The following is a 19,681-nucleotide window of genomic DNA, read 5'->3' on the forward strand; positions in this document are numbered from 1 at the left end:
CGGGCCAAAACAGCATCCACGGATGCTCCGCCGGCATCGAGGAACGACAAGTGTTGGTGCGGAAGGGCATTTGACTGTACTCAGGGTGTCTTTCCTGGGCTAACAGCAGGGTAACTCATCCGTCGTTTTCCATCCCAAAGTGCAAAGCATTCCAGGAAAATCCACCCTTTGAGATCACCTTGCGCCAACTTCCTGTTGTCGTCACCGTGGAATTAAGGTTTCAGTGGCTGATCGCCTAAAGCTGGCCTTGGACCACGGGGACGCTTGGGGATGATAGCCGCATCGTCCCTGCTAAGCAATTTCTTTGGCAGGCCCCAAGGTTGGGGACAATGCCTACCCTTGCCCACAGCAATGAAATGGTACACCGCTCATTCAAAAGGTGGAGAGGTTATTGGACATGATCATATCGAGTGGTAACATTTGTTCAATCGTTGGGTCCCTAGATCAGCATATGCTTGACTGCTCACTGAACTCACTTGACATCGTCATTTCTCTGGTCCATCGATGATAGGCTTCCATAAGTACTCTTGTTGGTTTTTGGTGCGCGTGATTTGTTGTCCACCAGCACACTCGTTGATGCGTCACGTGAACCATCTCAAAGGAACTGCGCGTGGTCGACCACAAGCCGACCTCATTCGGAAAGCTTTTGCAAACCTTTGGTGTTGATGAACGCATTTGCATGGCCTTCGTCAATGGCTATGTGTCTCATGCCCTTTTATGTGCTTCAAAGTGCCGGTCTGGGGATGCGCAGCTGAAGAACAGTCTGGGAATTTGAAGAGAGGCGTGGCTGCCGCCAGAGCTAGAGCTAGCCCATCAACCTTACTGACGACTCCTGACTCCTGAAAGGTCGCAAAGCCCGACACAGTCTACCTCGCTATGCGAGCGAGCATCGAGAAAGAAACAGCATTGTACAGAAGAAATCTCCGTCAAGGTGGGATTCGAAGAAGCTATGTAGGTTCTGCGCAGCTTGGGAAAACGACTGATTTATGTATTCGTCGTCTGGTGTAACGTTGAACCGAGGCCCGCCACTTCCAGCATCTAGGGGTTCGTCTCCACTGCATTGGCTTCTGCTCCCAGAGATTGGCGTCGTGAAGAACCTATCAGTCACAATCCTTACCACTATCACAGCCTATCTCACGCAGTCGTCGACGCTACTCAGGTCAGGGTGCAGAAAGCCAGGATCGTGCATGAACACCTGTCTGGGCAGTTTTCTTCAGCCCCCTCTTCTTGTGCAACTGCCTTACGTGCGTCTTTGCCGGCAAGGATCTCATGCTGCCACTGGCTGCTCGAGACAAGCAGGGCGAAATGAGCCTCTCAGGCAGCCTTTTAGACTGTTTGCCAGCACACCATGAGGGTGGTGGGCTGATGCTTCATCGACAGGCTTGTGACACGCTCCGGTAAGGGCAAAAGTCGATATGCAATTCAGTCGGCCTCCTCTTGCGCTTTCAGCCGTTACCGCGACAGCAAGAGTCCGGGATGGAAGGTTACGACAGTTTGAGCGCCCTGATGGGCAAATACCCTGAACTTGCAATATTTCGCAAATACTCTACGTTGAATTGCCGAAACCTGCTACTCATGCAAGCCGAATTGGCTGAGAAGCAGGGCCGTCTGCTCTCCATAATCGCAGCCGACCGAGAATCGAAAGTGAAGGCGAGGGCGTCATTCCCGCACAATTTCACCGCAATGATGGAAGACACGACTGAAGGAGGAAGCAAACAACGAGAGATGATGATGGATATCCGGCAGCTTCTCAAGGAGTACGGCAAGTGTTCGGAAAGCACTCCTAGATCCTCTCATTCCTGCATTGGTCAATATGACTAACCTTTCTGTGCCATAGATGAAGGCCTTCTTCGATACCGGCAGATAGAAGGCCTGCCTTCGGTCCACAAATCGAACCTCAAACACCTCCGCGAGGTTTTGAGGAACATGGACTTTCAGGTTCGCCGCGAATGGGCCGTTTGGGGCGAGGAAGAGCATGAATACGACATGACTTCGCTGATAGACGCGGAAGGTGAGAGGGACACACTCTCACAATGGCTGGCATGGTGCGTGTCACATCCGTACCACCGGCTCATTGGAGGCAAGATTCACCCTCGTCTCGACGTGGATGAAGCATGGCGTCCAGCTCTTCCATTGAAGTTGACATACTACTCGAACGAGCATATCGCCAAAGTCGTGACAATCTTGACGACTATCCTAGCACCGGTCCTGCCCACATCCGGCGCCATAGTGCTTTATTTCATCGATAACCAACTCATCAGGCTCGGCGTCATTGTGATTCTTGGATTTTTCTTCAGTGCTGCACTCACGCTGCTGGGTACGCCTCGAAGAATCGACTCGTTTGCGGCGACTGCTACATTCATCGCTGTTTTGATCGTGTTTGTCGGGAATGGGACGGGCTGTGCGTGCTGAGGACGTGAAACCGGGCGCGACAGGGCGAATTTGGCCAGTCTGCACGATGGACAATGAAGGACATGACCAGAGCTAACATGCATCCCGATACTGTAGTACGATGGGTCATTTCCTTGCGATCTGGTACTGCTCCGTTTTCAGCTGCAATATCCTCCTACACAGAACTTCTCCTTTCTCAGAACTGGAACCATAAGGTCATAATTGTGCTTTGATACCAACTCGAGTGGTCGTGAACTGTCTTTCGCGGAGCCTACACCTGACACCTATTGGGTGACCCTGTGAAAATGGACTTCGAGGATTACAGGATCAAGATGCGAGATTGACTTTACAGCATCATGCACGATGGCACTTCAGCAGGTAAGTTAAGTGCAGGCTCGCCCCGAGCCATGATCCGCTTCTCAAAAGTCCCACGGATGTTAGCGGTAGTGGATTCTTCGGCAGTTGAACTTCTGTCATGCCCTGTACACAGTAAGCGACCATCCCAGAGTGGAAGGTGCTTTCTGCTGGATGCTGCCTCCATCCACAAGTCGGTCCAATCAACCCCATAGTTGTCTTATCGCCTCAGATGTAGTCAGGACATCACCAAATGCGAAACCAAAGCCCCTCAAGCCAGCTTCATGCTGTCTCTTGTTAGCACTCCCGCAGGCCTCGCTGACTAGCCAAGTCTCATTGCCACGCTTGAATGCGCTCCTGGCCGTCGTATCACAACAGCAATCCGTCATAACACCGCATACAACCACCCGCTCGATCTTCGGTGTCTCCAAGACCTCAGCGAGATTCGTGTTGATGAAGGCGTCGTAGGTGTTCTTCGCGAAGAGTTTTGGGAATTTGTCCTCATCCTCAGCAGGCGGGAATGATTCGCCCACTTCCACTGGTTGGGATGGGAACTTGGGTATGAATTTGCGAAGGTCGTCTGTGATTTCCCAGTCCGCAGAGCCTGACGCGCCCCCAAGCGCTGATTTCCTTTCCTCGTGATAGTTTTACATTATAGGCTCTAGTGAAGGGACAAAGTCGATAGATCCAGCGCATAATCGATATGACTTTACGAAAGTGGGCAACATCCTAAGACGATGAGGCTGAGATAGGGAACACGAATTTCCTCGTTTACTTGCAGTGAGGTCTTGCTTGGACGAAACCAGGCACAGTACCTGAAGTTGGCGTCAAGAATTGAAGCGCATGAGCGGAAAGGTTTTGATCACCATATTAGATTGACAAGTGGTAATCTGCAATATTGACCAAGGAGTCATTTGTTCTGTTCCGGATTTCCTTCAAGAGTCCATTTTTTTGGTTTGGCCCCCTCCCACCACGCCTGCCAGGCCAGCAGCGCGTAATCCTGCGCAGACACCGAATAGAGAGAGCCGCGGTCAAGTCCCAGTGCAATATCCCCACATGTACACATGCTGCAGTGTACCCCGACCCATTTTTTCGCTTACTTGGCTCATTCATCGCCCAGCGGCCATTCAACCGCTGGTTAAAGGCAGAACGAACACCCACGGGTATTGCACGAGCAATGCTCTGATATCGCTCGGTTGTGCACCGAAGACAACGAACTCCAGCGCACATTTGGATTGTGGCACACTAAAGTACACCGGCTGAACCTGGTGACTTTCGATTTACTGCCAGAACCCTCCTTTTGTAGTGCACTGTGACGTTTGAGAAGTCGAGTGCGGTGCTTTGTTTGCTTTTGGGCGACCACCTCGTGTGATGCGCCAGTGTTTGTAGGAAACATCGGGCATGCGATGTTCCAATCGCCAGGCCTCTTAGTGTTTCGAGAAAGTTCCAGATTCGAAGATCGGCGGACGTTTGTCTTGTGTGAAGAGGAGGAAATTGTCTACGGAACCGCAGAACAGTCAGTATTCTTTCCTGTTGAGGTCATTGGGGGTTCAACTTCTGGCATATTATTTGATTGGTTTGAATGCCACCAGGTCCCCAGCCGGCATGCCTATGTCCTTTTGAGGTTACGGGAAGCCTGGCCTTGGATCTGGAAAACTACTGTCGCGTAGTTCCCCGACCACTTTTTTCCTGCAACGGGCATCAGGGTCAGCAAGACAACTTAACTCAAGCAGGAGAAGCAATCTTACTTGACAGAAATCATTTGTTTGTAGGAACTCCTTCAGGGGACTTATGCATTGCGGATGAGGCGATGCCGCGCGAACGTGGCTTCTGTCATGGCCACGAAGAGCTGTCTGGATGTGCGAGCTCTCATGGCATTGATGCAGATGCATGTAGATTTGAGGTGGACCCTAAGCCTAAGTGGAGGGTGAAGGCACTTATCTCAGATAAGGCCAGAAGGGCGACCCAACCGTTCGTTGGCACATCGGTTTTGGTCTCATCTCTGTCAGGCTCCTGGAGCTCTTGAGAGACATTGGGGAGATCTTGGTTTCACCGGCCAAAGCCAGCTACTCACGCCCTGCACCTGCGCGTAGGTGTCTCCCCTGCGCAGGGCTCCTGAACCTTTTGACTTTGGCCTTGGCCTTGTCTTCGCCAGGGCGAGAAGGTTGAGATGACAGTGAAGACATCATGAAAAATAAAAGGTTTCAGAATTCCCGAAGGAACGCTGTGATGGAGGAACCATGTCCAACCATTGGGAGAAAACACCTGCAACAGCACCCCAAAATATGGGACGCACGAGTACAGGAGGCTGGGGGGCTACGACCGCTCGGCGTAATGTCCTGAAAGGACACGCAGGCCTCACGAGTCGCGTGGAGAGGAGATTCAGATGACCTGAAAGACATCATGTAAGATTGGGTATCAGTGATCCCGAAGGATGCACTGTAAACAGAGGACCCGCCTGCAAGACTATTCCAAAGCTTGGGACTGTTTTGCAGGAGGGGGAAAAGAAGCCGGTAGAAGTAAGCAGCAGTCCGCAGCGTGAAACCACGGACTGCTGCTTGTAGGGTCGGTAGAGCTGATGTCTCGTCAACCGTACCATTGCGCGCATCCGCAGAGAAAGATCGGAAGAAGAAGAGACAATCAAAAGATGGCTCGGTAGCATTGAAGTGAGTGACAGGTAAAAAGAAGGAAAGGAAAGGACGGGTTGCTGGCATTTAGGGAATTTCGCGATCGCCAAGCCGCATTCCAAAATGTCTGGCTGTGAAGACTTGGTTGCAGTCAAAATCCTGCGCAGAGGAAGTGTCACGGTACTTTCTGTCACCTCTTCAGCAGAGGCTCTCATACCACATTCGATATTGCATTGGGGACAATGGCCCATGAATTTTCGGGTGCAGTTTTCACTTTCTTCGACGTTGCTTCAATGGACTCCATCCAAGCAGTCGGCGAACCTTCGAAGCCTTCGAAGACGCCGTCACCACGATTGAAATCACATTGAACCGACCAAGCAGCTCTCATGGAACAAAGGCTATGCCAGATCCATATCGACCATTCTGAGAGGGATGCGGTTGCCAGTACAGTGGGCACCATCTTCCAGAGGGTCAAAGAGTTAGAGTCTAAGACGCCCGAAGCTACCCCGATACCTGTGAGGACCACACCATTGCAGTTGTTTCCAGGTCTGGTGCCAGACACACCCTATTCGCAGGACCCAACGAGTGTCCCGTACTATCACGATGACGGGGTTATCGCCATCTTGTACTTGACTGCAGGTACATGGAGGACGAAAAATAGTCAACACGGCATGGAAACTGGGGAAAGAGAGGTCGTCTTCGCATGCAGGGTCAGACATGGTGGTTGGGAAGTGCAAGAAAGGGTCCAGGTCAAATGGGGTGAAGCCGGGGGAGATTGAGGCGTTGACACTGAGTTTGATTGACGTGCAGCAGATTCGTACAAGGTTTTCGTACATATGGTTGGTTTGATTAACCTCGGAACCCGGAAGTCCAATCTTTCCCTTACGGTTGCTATAATTGATGACTTGCCCATATTTCCATCCAGGTCGAATGATGAGCATTCCTCACCAAGTCAGGACCTCCGCATTCCAGTACGAACACCAGGGGTGTCTGGAAGACGGTATGGTCAACATGCAAGAGATGTAAGAAAGATATAGCCACATTTTGCAAATGTTTTGGGTGGAAAGATCCCGTCATATGTATGCATAGGTATGTGTAGCCCACACAATGCCTCATTTCGATCACAATTTCTCAAATCCTCCATGTCTTCCAAGACCTCCAGCAAATCTTGCTGCGCCTTGAAAACTCTCTGTTTTGAGGATTTTGCTACCTTGGTCAAATTCGTTCCGCAATGCATCCTCGAAGCTTGAAGCATTGTACGCGGCGTGGTAGCATGAGCTTCTGTCCACATTCATACAGCCATTGGGAAACTTCAACAGCTGTTCGGCGATCTTCGTCGCTTCCTGCAGCGCTGTCCCCTTAGGGACCACTCGATTGGCGAGACCCATCGACAATGCTTCTTGAGCAGGAACAGGTCGACCAGTGAGAATCATGTCCAGCGCTCGACCAAGGCCTATGATAGCCTGAAGTCGGACAGTTCCTCCATCGATCAAGGGCACACCCCACCGTCGACAGTACACACCGAAGACAGCATCTTCTTCAACGACACGCATATCTGCCAGAAGACTCAGTTCGAGCCCACCTGCGACTGCGTGACCTGCAACCGCTGCGATAACAGGCTTGCGGACTTGGAGTCGGGAAGGACCCATTGGTGCGATATTTCGACCTTGGACGGGCTGAAGATGATCTCTGTCCAGTGGATCCAAGCTTTCTGGATCCTGCCGCTGTTGAGTAGTGAGGTCGATAAGATCAGCGCCAGCACAGAAAGAGCCATCAGCACCGGTCAGGATGGCCACTTTCTGCGAGGGGTCTTCTTCGAACTTGATAAATGCCGCGTATAGCTCACGGGCAGTAGCAGGGTTGACCGCATTTCGTCGATGAGGCCGTGAGATCGTAATCGTGGTTATCCCCTCGCTAGTGGTGGATATGACCACCATTGGATTGGAATGCGCGCTCATTCTTCTAGTAGCCAGGCAACTGATTTCGTCAGAAGTACTCCCCTGCAGTCATTTCGCACCATCGCTGTTCACAAGAAGAGGAATGATTAATGGTAGTCTGGAGGCTGCTTACATAGCATGGATGCACCCCGCGATTCGTATTCTCAGCCTTGTGACATATTTTGCCCTCGGTTCACACCTCTGACTGCGCAAGGATCCCTTGTACTACGTGAGTGGACAGTGCAAGGTCAAAGAAATTGGACCGCGTAGAATGTCTCATACGACGATCTTGATGTCCTGGGAAGTCGAGTAGATATGAAGCTCACCAATATTTCGTACTTTGTGTGTCTGCTCGGCAAATCACACGTGTTGCTAGATAAGAACAACGCGCGCGGTGGTGCTTGGAAACCCTGGAACATGAAGGGTTCTCTTCGGTTCTGATCTAGGCGACCGTGCTGCCAAAAATGCCACCCGCGCGGCTCGTCTACTTGAAACGGAGCCCCTAAACTTGACGGAGGCTAGGCGGCAGGAAAATGCCTGGGATAATCCGAAGGCTTAGAGGATGATTGGCTACTAAAGTGCCCGGGGCATTGCCAATTTCATGCCTGTGAGTGCCTCCGACGTCATTTTGGTGCATTGGCGTTTGCATCGTATGGCCACCAAATCTCACGATGCACTGCACGCTCTATCAAAGACACGCCATTCAATTCTTGGTTTGACCGACAATCAACTCCACCATTGCTTTTGTCCAAGTTTCCCTTTATCTCAATCCTCTCCGCGTCCTTTTGTCCATCTTTTACCGTACTACCCTCTTTGACACGCACACAACAGTCCTTTCTTGCCTGCTTTGTCTTTTTGACCTAGGCATTGTTCCAAAGAAAGACGCCTAATAGCGCTCCACCAACACCGCACCTAATCGTACACCACTATAGAGCGAGTATCACGAGTGTCCGCCATGTGTTTACGCGCACTCTCTACCCACGAACCTTGATAGAAAACTCGACATACCCTACACCGAACAATAATAGTTCAAGATGTCTCTCAACGAGACCCTTACCTTGGGCGGTGACAGTAACGCAGGCTCCTCGAAGAGCGGACAAACGGCCAGTCAATTTGCGGCGTCCTTGATCACCTCATTGGCCATTTTCGGGATCGAAGTCGCCCTTTTCCTCCTCATCAAAGATCGATTCGCCAGAATTTATCAACCAAGAACATACCTGGTACCAGAAAGAGAACGGACCAAACCAAGTCCTCCTGGGTGGTGGGAATGGATCAAGCCAGTCTTCACCACATCCAACTCCGAGTTCGTACAGAAATGTGGCCTGGACGCATACTTCTTCCTCCGATATCTGCGCACCCTGCTTAAGATCTTCGTCCCTGCTGCTCTAATTATCTTGCCGATTCTGATACCCTTGAACGCGGTCGATGGTCGTGGTGGCGACTATGCCGTTGGGAAAAACGCCAATGCATCCAATGTCACTGGTCTGGACACCCTTGCTTGGGGAAATGTCGCTCCAAACCACACCGGCCGATACTGGGCCCACTGGCTGTTGGCCCTCAGTCTGATCATCTGGGTCTGTTATATTGCTTTCGATGAACTACGCAACTACATTCGTATGCGTCAGGCATATTTGACATCTCCCCAGCATCGACTGCGCGCCTCCGCTACAACCGTCTTGGTCAGCTCGATACCTCAAAAGTGGTGCACTGTCGAAGCACTTGATGGCCTGTACGATGTCTTTCCGGGTGGTCTAAGGAATATTTGGATCAACAGAAATTTTGACGAATTGAACGACAAGATCAAGCGCCGGGACAAGCTTGCGGCTACTCTCGAGTCTGCTGAAACAGATTTGATCAAAAAGTGTTTCAAGAAGAATGAAGACAACATTGCTAAGGCTGATAAAGAGGCCGGCAAAAAGGTTAGCAAGGAGGAAAAGAAGCTTCGGGCTACCGTTAAGAACGAAGCCGGTGATCACGCAGCCCACGGACACGGTCTGACTACTGGCAACCCCCATCAAGTCGAACATCACCTTCGAGACGTCCTCGATGGCCCTGATGTTCGACACTCTTCCGCTTCGTCCTCTGACGACGACGAGGAAGTAGAGGAGCCCCAGCATAACAAGCGCATACTCCCAATTCCCATTCTAGGCGAAGGCTTCTCAGCAGTCACTCAGGGCTTGGATAACATCGGCAACAGACTTCTGGGTGGAATTCGCGGCGTCAACAAAGGGGTCAACAACACGATTGATAGGACCAATGGGTTCGTGCCCCAAGAGGCTGACCAGGAACAAGCTGTAAGACCTTCTGATGAGAAACGTGCGCCGCAAAACGGAGACCATGGCGCAAAATCAGAGCAACGAAATACCTTCGGCCAGAAGAAGACAACGCACGCCAAAGATGCCTCCGCGACTGCTCTGAACGACAACCGTGGACGGTCCGCAGAAAAGTCCGGCAGAGATCTAGCACCTTCCAGCCCTATTTCTCGATCTAGTACAAAGAGAGATGACAAAGGCCGACCAGAAAAGTCCCTGAGTACATTCCAAAAGGTCAAAAAAGCGATCGGCCTAGGGTCTGAGGAAAAGGAGCCTGTCGACTATCCTCAGGCGTTCGAGTGGGGCTTCGAACACGATCCGGATGATGCCTTATGGCGGCACTATTTACCGGAAAAAGATCGCGACACTACGAGGTTGCCCATATTCGGATGGTCGTGGATGCCTTCACTTCCGCTCGTTGGCGAAAAGGTCGATACAATTCGGTACTGCCGAAAGGAAGTTGCCAGACTAAACGTCGAAATTGAAGACGACCAAGCTCATCCAGAACGATTTCCGCTCATGAACTCGGCTTTCATCCAGTTTAATCATCAAGTGGCTGCTCACATGGCTTGTCAAACATTAAGCCATCATCTACCCAAGCAAATGGCGCCACGTATTGTCGAGATTGATCCAAACGACGTTATCTGGGACAACATGTCGATTCCTTGGTGGCAACGCTACGTTAGAACTGGTGCAGTGGTCGCTATTGTTACGGGCATGATCATTCTTTGGGCTATTCCAGTGGCTTTCACCTCCGCCTTGTCACAGTTGGATACCGCTGCCGAGACATATACTTGGCTCCATTGGGTCCTAAGTATTCCCAAATGGTTCAGGAGTGTTTTGCAGGGTGTCTTGCCTGCCGCGTTGTTGGGTCTGCTGATGCTCCTACTTCCTCTCATCCTTCGATTCCTGGCCAAAATGCAAGGAATTCAGTCTGGTATGCTTGTGGAGATTTCCGTCCAGCGTTACTACTTCGCCTTCCTCTTCGTCCAGCTGTTTCTGGTCGTCTCAGTCGCCTCGGCGCTAACCCAGTTCTTCGCGTTCTTCACTAGCGTGGACGGCTTCACGAATATTCCTTCGCTGTTGGGGACTAACATTCCCAAAGCGAGCAATTACTTTTTCTCCTACATGCTGCTGCAAGCGCTGTCCGTGAGCGCAGGTGCTCTGGTGCAAGTGGGCTCACTCATTGCGTGGTTTATCCTGGCTCCTCTATTCGACAGCACAGCTCGAGCCAAGTTCAAACGACAGACCCAGCTGTCGAACGTCCAGTGGGGAACATTCTTTCCTGTGTACACTAACTTGGCTTGCATCGGCTTGATCTACTCCGTCATTGCACCTTTGATCCTGATCTTCAATATCATCACATTTGCATTGTTCTGGTTTGCATACCGCTACAACACACTTTATGTGACCCGCTTCACTCGCGACACTGGCGGCTTGCTGTATCCGAATGCAATCAACACTACATTTGTCGGACTCTACGTCATGGAGATTGCCCTGATCGGCATGTTCTTCCTTGTTAGGAATACGGCTGGAGATGTTGCTTGTACAGGACAAGCCATTGGCATGATTATAATTCTGGTTCTCACTGCTGGCTATCAACTCCTGCTGAATGAGGCTTTTGGTCCATTGTTCAGATATCTGCCTATCACTCTCGAGGACGACGCTGTGCGCCGGGACGAGGAATTTGCCAGAGCAATGCAAGCGAAGCACATTGGCCTCATCGAGGAAGAGACCGAAGCTGAAGATTTGGAGGATCAATTGGAGCGTAAGGAGCGACAAGAACGGGATGAAGACCGACAGCAGCAAGAATACGAATTGGAGAGGATCAAGTCAGACAAACAAGCACGACTCGAGAAACAAAAATCCGAACAGCTGCCTGAACTCGAGCCGTACGAGTTTCAGAATCCTGAAATCAATATGGATCTGGACCAGGAAAGCAAAGGCGTTCGATTGGCCAAGAATATGGCTCAGAAGACGACTGGTACCACCAAGCAGCTCTTGGGCCGTGCCGTGTCACGAAAAGAACAGCGCAAGTCATGGGCAGACCGAGACAATGCTCACAATCGAAGATCGACCAGTTTTGGCCAGTGGTCGGCAAGCGAATCACAGAGCCATAGCAGAGCCCACTCCGAGGCACGCCCCAGACATGGCTCAAACAAGCGCCACATATCACCGCCCCGAGAAGTCTTCAACAAGTTGAACAATTTCAATCCCTTGCTCGGTAACGAGAAGGACGTCGAAGCTCAGCGCGCTGCTCGAAACCAGCTTACCGAGGCTCTCTTTAGCGGAGTGAGCGATGAACTCGAGGATCTCACGCCCGATGAGCGCGACAGATTGGTCCAGCGAGCTTTCCAGCACAGCGCCCTTCGAGCCAGACGACCTGTGATCTGGATCCCGCGTGATGAACTGGGCATTAGTGATGACGAGGTGCATCGCATGGGAAAATTCAGCTCGCATATTTGGGTCAGCAATGTCAGACAGGGACTCGACTCCAAAGGTCGATGCGTGTACAGCGGCGCTCCCCCTGATTTCAGCGAGGTCGATTTGATCCAGCTGTAATCTGCCTACGAATTGTCGGAGACGTTGTAATCAACCACGGAGGAGGAACGTGTCACTCTTTTCTTTCCAGACACCAGGCGATGCTCATTGTCTATCAGACGTTTCAGCGAGCAAGAGATCCAGCCACAACTTTTTGTCCCACCCACAACGCATTAGCGACGGCGTTATAGAGTTGGGCACATTGGGCTAGTGATGGGCATATTGTCCGAGGAATGTTGGGCCTGAGCGCAGGTCTATCAGGTTATTGGATACCACTTACGACGTAATGTACATATATGAATATACTGAGATGAACCATTGATCACTGAAGGTCTCTTTGCTTGTAGCAATGATGAGTGTTATAGGCACCATGATCAATGAGGCCTATACCACGTCTATCAACTCTCTGCTTTGATAACGGCTCCATGATGCCTGCCTCCCTCGGCATCAGCTTGAATATATCGCTTGTTTGAAGTCCACCGCAAATATCGACGAAAGTGTCCTCTCCAATTTGTATCCCAGACAGGTCTGAACAAGAAGGCACCGCAAACATCCATGGTGCGTCCACCAAGTGCCGATCATGGACACACTGTAACCTCAATCAAGCCGACAATTGAGACTTTCGTAATCTTGAGGGCCCCAACTCTGTTATGGTGGATGAGTTGCTGCTCTCTCGCCCGACATTTCGAGATTGGCCTCTTTCTCTCTTTCCCCGTCTCTGTGTCCCCACTGCTATTTGAAAGCAGCTAATTCCAACGTGGACGACGTGAACCGACGCCTTCGTTGGTCTGGCGTTTGGACGTATATCATCCTGGCTCGTGAAATTCGAGCCGTCGGACAGTAGAGTGTCGTAAACCCGTTGCTGGATCGTTTCTGGTCCACGACCCTTTGGATTTTGTTGGACGTTCCTGTCCACAACGGTGCTTGACCTGATTGCAGCACCTCAGCAAAAGTGTCCTAGGCATCTGGCTTGATCCTGGAGAGATGAACGCATGTGATGCAATGCCATGTCTCGCGCCTTTTCATCTCAATGGTGACCATACACCATGCCGATACCCTCGTTCAAGGCCCAATCATGGCTCTAACCCTTTCAATCCTCGCAATCGCCTTCTCCAATCTTTCCAATCTCCTTCTTTTCTCGCTATCCCTCTGCTCCAGAACTTTCACCCGCTCCTCCAACTTCGCTCGTTCCCTCCGCTCCGTCGCAACCATCTCATTCGCCTGCCCGAACAACTGCGCCGTCAAGTCCTCCAACTCAGTCTGTGCATCTGATAGACTCGACTCGGCGCGTAGTCTCAGCGTCCGCTCCTCTTCGAGAGACGTTTGTAGAGACGAAAGTGTAGGCACATGCATATCTGACTGCGTTTGACCCAATTGAAGTAACCCAGAGAACGGAGTCTTGGGCGGTGACAGCGTGTTGTTGCCATAGGCAGCGCTGTTTTGAGGAAATGTCCCCGTCGCAGGCGTCAGGGGGAGTTGTCCAGAACTATTGGATTCTTTCCGACGTCCGGGTAGTAAGGCGCTCAGACTGGCGAGTCTGGACAATTGGTGGGGTGGTTGTTGCTGTTGTTGCTGGCCAGGCAGCACTGCAGGTCCCGGTCCTTCGAGAGACGGCCTTTGCGCTTGCTGCTGCTGCTGTGACCGCGCGTACCCTTCGCGCAGATACCGTATCTCATCTTCGTAGTCGGCTAGTTTATCTACTGCGGAGGCGGCTTTACTGTTGAGCAGCCTGACCTGCGCTTCCAGGTCGACAACGCGGCGATGCGCTTCCGCGGCTTCGGTGGAGGGATCGGACGATTGAGGGAAATGGTAGCCGCATGATGGGCAGGAGGATGCGGCGAGTGCGGCGGCGGAGGCGTATACCTCGTTCGAGGTCGGGTTCGAGAATGAAGGATTCATTACTGCGCTAGGGAGGAGGACGGCCGATGTAGCCATGGCATTCTCGTAAAAGAGTGTTCAGAGGGTAGTGTGAAGTCCACAGCATTCGACGACGGCTGTCCAGTTGTATTAGGCGCGAGCCGTGGCAGTGATATTGTCGGCGCCTGCGAATACGAGGAAGGAGTGACTGAAACGCGGCGGAGTACTAAGCCCCAGGCCAAATTCCAACACGCAACAAATTGCACAGACGATCTGAGTGTACGACTTTCATGTCATACAACTCACGACTGCGCGAGAATGGAGTTCTAGAGAACAGGATGAACATTAATTCTGTCACAGTGCATGTTTCAGCCGCTGTCAAAAGAGAGTGACATTGCAGGGAAATGGACATTGGAAGGGGGTTGATGCAGGTCAGCGGGGACCACGAAGACATCGAGGACAATCACGTGTTGGTAAGACGGCATGAGGCACAGATCAGATTGAAATTGCATCGAAAAAAGTATGTACTGTGGTGCTCTCAATTCTGTCGAATACTGTGCTGGAGCCTGTGATAGGCATCGGATGTCCTTTCCAACTGGATTCCCATCTACCTGACATCCTAGTATTCCATCTGGGGTTCTTCGTACATCACGTCTTTCGCCGGTCTCACATACGCCAACACGGTGGCGATCGCTGTATACAGATAATCGAAAGAAGAAAAAAGGTTGCGGGGAAATAAAGTCTTCTTCCGAGGCGCTGAACAAAAGCATCGAATTTTTGTACTTGTACAAAACTCGGGCCAGGCTCCCCGGGGTGCTCAGGTGGGTGCGAGACCTATCCTAAGTCCTGATCAATCGAGCTGGCGACTCTGAGATGGACAGAGCCTGGTAGAAAAGGTCTTTGTGGCAATTCCAAGTAGCAAGAATGCGACTCGGCGCGCTCCCAGATCCCAAGAGGGTGATGTGCACTATTCGACTGGGCTGCCTCCTCTGGGTCATCTGAGCACCAGGTATCTCTCGAAGTAAATTCCAACAAAAGTTCGAAGAAGTCATACTGTGGCCTTCTGACGATTATTATTCAGAAAAAGTAAGGAATAGCAGCACTAGTACCATCAGCAATCGCAATCTCAAAAACAAAAGGGTTATAACTTACGCAATGGCCAACGTGGCAGTGACACCTAGGACCGCCCTCGTCCTCACCTTCTCCCTCTTCAGTTTCTCTTCCAATATTCTGGCCTTCTTGGCCGGCTGGAGGGGCAACTCCGCATCGATATCAGACGGTTCGGGTTCTTGAGCCTTGCGCTTTCTCGTAACCTTTGGCGAGGCCTCAAGCGATTTGGCCTCTTCGACCATTTTTCTGGCAGTTTCGAGCATCTTTTCCGTATCTTCGGGCAGGGGTAATTCAGGTGAACCAGCCGGCATCTCCACCGTCACGTTTGTATGTGTGGTCTCCGTCGTGCCGTCCACCTCTACTGACTGGTCGACTTGAACCTTGACCGTTTCTTCGTGTGCAGCAGGAGCTAGATCGAGGGGCCCGGCCAACTCAGGTTTTGTCTCTGTCTCTGCTACAGACGCTGCATCATCCAATGCTGATTGCAAGCTGGCACTTGCAGCGTTTGCATGGGCGAGATTGGCTTCTTTCTGAGCTTTAGTCTGTCTCTTGCGCGGCGATGCAGCCTTGCCAGGTTTGGCGGGAGTGGCCATCTTGCTGGGAGATGCAGATCTGACTGATCTAGCCCGCGGCGCTTTGGCAGGCGGAGCTAGCTTTGTATTATCCGTGGGCAGGTCGAACTTAGGTGGTGGATTAATCGGCTTCTTGGTGCTTGAAGGCGTTTGAGATATCTCAGATGGATCCAGAAGTGCCCGTACCCATTCGTTCAGACCGTAGTCTTCAGCAAGTTCAAGAGCTGCCGGACATTGTCAGTAAAAACCATCTGCTTCGTCGGCGAGTTTGTCCTACCGAATTCGGGCGTTATCCAGACATTGCCAGCTATTTCATCTTGACTGGTCGAATCGAGTGATTTGAGGTAGTCCCGCTCTTCCTTTTCTTCCGTATGGGTAGCCCAAGGGAATGCAATCTTGAACATGCCAGTGGCGCTCACGAAACCATCCTTGCTTCTTCTCTGCGACCATGTCAGAACTTTTGTATCACCACCATAGCTTGCGATCGTACCATTAGGAAGTATGTTTCGGGATGAGCTTGGTTCGATTGAGTAGCAAAGATTTCGGAACCGCTCAGATCATCCGGCAGAGGAGCTCGGAGGTGCGCATATTCGAAAGGACCCAGGTTCTCAGCCTTTGTGGCGTTTGAAGTACCTACTTGTCCAGGCTTGACTGTGAGTTTCGTCTTGCCCAGTCGGCGGAGGCCGAGCAAGTCTTCAACTAAATGGCCTGTCAGTTGCGCCTAGTGTAGAAGTATGCAAAGCAGATTGCTCACAAGAAGGCGCCGAATCCCGCGAGATGAGGGGATTCCGTTTCGTAGGCAGACTTCGCGACATATTGAGATACTTCGGGTTTCAGAGCGCGGAAGGCGTCTGTGGTATAAGAGGTGAGGGAGTGTAGAAATGCGGCCGTCGCGCAAGCGAGAATGGACTGAGTGAATGCGACAATTGGCGCAATCCCGCCGATGAGCCGATAGAAGGAAACGTGAGATGACTGAAAATGCAGATAAGGCGTAAGTGTCTTCGCAGTCGAGAAGGGTATCGAATAACGCGACTGTAGAGATAGAGAAAGAGAGGAGCGCGATTGGAGAAGGAGGACGAGTAAGTAGAAAATGACGGAGACGAGCAGAGCGAAGAAGTCACAGCTTCCGTCACCTTTGGCCGTGTGCTGGGAAAACGAGAGGCAGGGCGAGGGATCAGAGAGGTGGAGAGATTCGATCACGACCTTCAGGGGTTCTTGGTTGGCCAGAACGATGATGATGGAGCTGCTTTTTTAGCCCGTGCGATTGACCATTTGGGGGGAGCGAAGCAATAATTCGGGGTTTCTCTCCCGCCTAATAAAAAGCTGGGTGGCTGGAGATTCCTTCAACGTCGTCGGCCTCGTGGGAGGGACGTGCTCACTTATTAGATGTATGGTGTGTGTGCTGGATGCCACAGAAAGATGTTATGCAAGTCTTTGGGTATCTAACTTGATATCAGCACGTCAGAGACCTTCTGCCTTGTTCCTTTCGGCGCCTTGAAGGTTCTTGACTCTCTCATCCTCCCTTTCATCACCTATCTCTAACACCTCCTCTCCTTCGTACTCCCAACCATCAATATCCGTAGGGCCATCATAGCCTGCGGGTGGTAAAGCCCATTGCGGTACAGGACTGCGGTAGCTCCAGCTTCCTGGCACCAAGTCTGCGTATGAGAGAGCATGGAGATATATGCCCAGCTCATGTGGTCCAGGATCTGAGTACAATGGAGTATCGCAAACGGCGCATTTTTCTCCCGTCATCTTCTCTCCTTTACGCTTGTTGTAGTCAGCTACCATATCATCGTGGGCTTTGATGTATGCTCCGTATTCGGCCTCATCGTGCATAGGGTCTTCGCCAGGTCTCGACGTTGATCCAGCATGTAGAGTCCCTGCATTCAACGGCTTGAAATGCGCAATCTGCTCGCCGTCCGTCATTCTAGCAGCCTCAGATACGGTCATCTGCTGAGTTTGATCCACGTGCTTATCTGAACGCTCCTGCTCGTACGAAACAGAGTCCGAGACCTCGGTCTTGCCGACCTTCTTAAGCCTGGCAATAATTTCCTCGTCCCTCTCTCCAGTCGACTCGTTCTGTGCAAGAGAAGGACCGAACACTGCTCTGTTGCTGTAGATAGGGTCATTGGTGATCGGATGGCCCAGAAATTGAAGATGTACACGGATCTGGTGAGTTCGTCCCGTCAGCGGCAGGCAGTGGACAATACTATAGCCGTCATTCTCCGTGCCAGATATCGCTGGTGCAGGTTGAGCAACTCCAGAGCTCGTCCCGGTGTCCGCAGACTGTGGTTCATTCTGCTTGTGTGGGGGATAGTATGCCAACCGCCTGAAGAGTGTTTTGGCAGACTTCCCGCTTGCTCGAGCCCGGTTGAGGCCAACAATTGGGCTGATCTGCAGAATGCTCTCTTCGCAGCTAACGACACCACCGCGCATGGGACTTCCATCCCAGCCCTCCCCGTCTGGGAACCTGCCCTTCACTCTCGCAACGTACTCCTTGCGCACGGTCCGGCCACGCAGTTTCTCGCTGATGACTTCAGCTTCCCTGCTTGTCTTACCAATGAACATGACTCCGCTGGTTAGTCGATCCAGTCTGTTGCACGGCAGTGGTTTGAAAGTGGAATGGCGCTCAGCTTTCATGATCTCGACGACTGAGTTGTGATTGTACCTCCCGGCAGGGTGGACAGGTACTCCAGCAGGTTTGTCGATGACAATCATCTCGTCTGTCTCATGTATCACTCGGATAGGTTGTGCGGTCACCGGCGGCTCATGTCTATGTAGGGTATGTGAGATGACATCTCCATTCTGCACAACGGTATGAATATCATTACATGGTTTCCCATTGATCAGAATATGTCCTGATTCGATCGCTTCTTTGTAGTATTCCCTTGTCCGATCACGAAATTCTGCAGCGAAAATGTCGAGTATCTCCCGCCCACGCCATCGCTGCTTACAGTATGTGTTGTACGTGAAGTGATATGGCGCAACGCGGCGCAGACCATTTTCAACGTAGTATGGTTGAGGGAGAGCAGCGGCAGGTGTTATTGCGACCGCTGGTGGGGGCGCAAGAGGCTTTCGATCATCGAAGAACGAATCAGGCTTTGTTTCGACCGCAGTCAGTGCCATACTGGGACTTTGAGGAGGCTTGGGCAGTCGACCCCGACTTGCCAAGTAGGCAAGAATGCGATGTGAAGGAGCCAGTGATATGCGCAGCGATAGGAGTGCGTGGTTCACTGGCGCGATTCCTTGAGACAAAGAGGATATATTGTTGTTGATGAAGTACTTTTTCGGCTCGAAAGTCTTTCAAGTTGCGGAACCACCACTGCGCCGCAACGCCACACTTTGGATTTTCTGCGACATAGTACAAAGATCTACGCGGCTGTTTCGTATGGAAACTACTGAATACTGGCTTTGACGGAGGATGGGAAGGCAGAACGGCAGTTGAAACTAGAGCGGACGGCTCTCATTCCGATACGAGGGACAAAAGTTGTCAAACAATGCAACAGCGACAATGGATTTCATGCGTAGTGGCTACCGTAACAAAACCCAGGCTTTGCCCCCAGCATTGAATGAGAACGGTCTGTTCAATGGAGGAAAGGGCTGCGTGGGAAGGCCTGTGTGAAGTTTCGAAGCATGATATGGTCCACGAAAATAACTAGAAACAGATCAAAAAGTGCACATTCAGGCAAGTACATTGTCTTCCGAGAGCGACAGCTTGACAGGATCTTGCACACAGAACGATAGCATGATGCTGTATCCACAGTCGTTAGAGCATCGATTTGGACCGTGCATCAAGTTTCGGTTGGAATGGTATCAATTCTTTTTCTCATCTCTCGATCGACCGAACGCTCTGTATGATGCCCATAGCCTGGCAATCAGCCGTCCAAAGTCAAGCTCGTGACGCTTTTCGCCGTAAACCCTTTCCGCGCAGTGCTAGGATGAGTCCTTGAAACAAGTCAAGGCCCACCAGCGAAAAC

General features: G+C 51.5%; 8 protein-coding genes across 8 annotated transcripts; 2 read left to right on the plus strand and 6 right to left on the minus strand.

The window, feature by feature from the left end:
- Positions 1-1,079: 1,079 nt before the first annotated feature.
- Positions 1,080-2,666, plus strand: EDD37DRAFT_363924 (uncharacterized protein). Its single transcript, XM_062811895.1, has 2 exons — positions 1,080-1,777; positions 1,844-2,666. Exons 1-2 carry the CDS (start codon positions 1,477-1,479, stop codon positions 2,410-2,412), a joined length of 870 nt encoding a protein of 289 aa, XP_062670723.1. The 5' UTR covers positions 1,080-1,476; the 3' UTR covers positions 2,413-2,666.
- A 282-nt stretch (positions 2,667-2,948) lies between these two features.
- Positions 2,949-3,329, minus strand: EDD37DRAFT_562866 (Isochorismatase-like protein; the record flags this gene model as incomplete). Its single annotated transcript, XM_062813940.1, has 1 exon — positions 2,949-3,329. A coding segment is annotated over one exon (381 nt), but the record flags the coding sequence as incomplete, so codon positions are not given.
- Positions 3,330-4,691: 1,362 nt separating this feature from the next.
- On the minus strand, positions 4,692-5,655 carry EDD37DRAFT_363936 (uncharacterized protein). The gene has a single exon (XM_062811897.1). It carries the CDS (start codon positions 5,457-5,459, stop codon positions 4,950-4,952), a length of 510 nt encoding a protein of 169 aa, XP_062670725.1. The 5' UTR covers positions 5,460-5,655; the 3' UTR covers positions 4,692-4,949.
- Positions 5,656-6,493: 838 nt separating this feature from the next.
- On the minus strand, positions 6,494-7,309 carry EDD37DRAFT_563670 (ClpP/crotonase-like domain-containing protein; the record flags this gene model as incomplete). Its single annotated transcript, XM_062813969.1, has 1 exon — positions 6,494-7,309. The coding sequence occupies one exon, from the start codon at positions 7,307-7,309 to the stop codon at positions 6,494-6,496; it is 816 nt and encodes a 271-aa protein (XP_062670726.1).
- A 697-nt stretch (positions 7,310-8,006) lies between these two features.
- EDD37DRAFT_628140 (uncharacterized protein) lies at positions 8,007-12,471 on the plus strand. The gene has a single exon (XM_062816419.1). It carries the CDS (start codon positions 8,344-8,346, stop codon positions 12,181-12,183), a length of 3,840 nt encoding a protein of 1,279 aa, XP_062670727.1. The 5' UTR covers positions 8,007-8,343; the 3' UTR covers positions 12,184-12,471.
- A 498-nt stretch (positions 12,472-12,969) lies between these two features.
- Positions 12,970-14,260, minus strand: EDD37DRAFT_364143 (uncharacterized protein). The gene has a single exon (XM_062811902.1). The coding sequence runs from the start codon at positions 14,095-14,097 to the stop codon at positions 13,225-13,227; it is 873 nt and encodes a 290-aa protein (XP_062670728.1). The 5' UTR covers positions 14,098-14,260; the 3' UTR covers positions 12,970-13,224.
- Positions 14,261-14,942: 682 nt separating this feature from the next.
- On the minus strand, positions 14,943-16,653 carry EDD37DRAFT_364133 (transcription regulator HTH, apses-type DNA-binding domain-containing protein). The gene is made up of 5 exons (XM_062811901.1): positions 16,456-16,653; positions 16,192-16,400; positions 15,979-16,141; positions 15,172-15,925; positions 14,943-15,121 (listed from the first exon to the last, which is right to left on the minus strand). Exons 1-5 carry the CDS (start codon positions 16,514-16,516, stop codon positions 15,097-15,099), a joined length of 1,212 nt encoding a protein of 403 aa, XP_062670729.1. The 5' UTR covers positions 16,517-16,653; the 3' UTR covers positions 14,943-15,096.
- Positions 16,654-17,157: 504 nt separating this feature from the next.
- Positions 17,158-19,292, minus strand: EDD37DRAFT_364338 (pseudouridylate synthase). Its single transcript, XM_062811903.1, has one exon. It carries the CDS (start codon positions 18,828-18,830, stop codon positions 17,163-17,165), a length of 1,668 nt encoding a protein of 555 aa, XP_062670730.1. The 5' UTR covers positions 18,831-19,292; the 3' UTR covers positions 17,158-17,162.
- Positions 19,293-19,681: the final 389 nt, after the last annotated feature.

The sequence above is a fragment of the Exophiala viscosa genome (genome assembly GCF_022695815.1).
Source record: "Exophiala viscosa unplaced genomic scaffold EDD37scaffold_4, whole genome shotgun sequence".
Taxonomy (NCBI): Eukaryota; Fungi; Ascomycota; class Eurotiomycetes; order Chaetothyriales; family Herpotrichiellaceae; genus Exophiala; species Exophiala viscosa.

Coding starts and splice junctions, on each gene's coding strand:
- EDD37DRAFT_363924 (XM_062811895.1), top strand. CDS start 1,477: ATGGAAGGTTACGACAGTTTGAGCGCCCTGATGGGCAAATACCCTGAA. Junction 1,778..1,843: donor GTACGGCAAGTGTTCGGAAA/GCACTCCTAGAT, acceptor CCATAGATGAAG/GCCTTCTTCGATACCGGCAG.
- EDD37DRAFT_363936 (XM_062811897.1), bottom strand. CDS start 5,459: ATGCCAGCAACCCGTCCTTTCCTTTCCTTCTTTTTACCTGTCACTCAC.
- EDD37DRAFT_628140 (XM_062816419.1), top strand. CDS start 8,344: ATGTCTCTCAACGAGACCCTTACCTTGGGCGGTGACAGTAACGCAGGC.
- EDD37DRAFT_364143 (XM_062811902.1), bottom strand. CDS start 14,097: ATGGCTACATCGGCCGTCCTCCTCCCTAGCGCAGTAATGAATCCTTCA.
- EDD37DRAFT_364133 (XM_062811901.1), bottom strand. CDS start 16,516: ATGTCGCGAAGTCTGCCTACGAAACGGAATCCCCTCATCTCGCGGGAT. Junction 16,142..16,191: donor CCGAAACATACTTCCTAATG/GTACGATCGCAA, acceptor ACATGGTCGCAG/AGAAGAAGCAAGGATGGTTT. Junction 15,122..15,171: donor ACTGCCACGTTGGCCATTGC/GTAAGTTATAAC, acceptor TGATGGTACTAG/TGCTGCTATTCCTTACTTTT.
- EDD37DRAFT_364338 (XM_062811903.1), bottom strand. CDS start 18,830: ATGGCACTGACTGCGGTCGAAACAAAGCCTGATTCGTTCTTCGATGAT.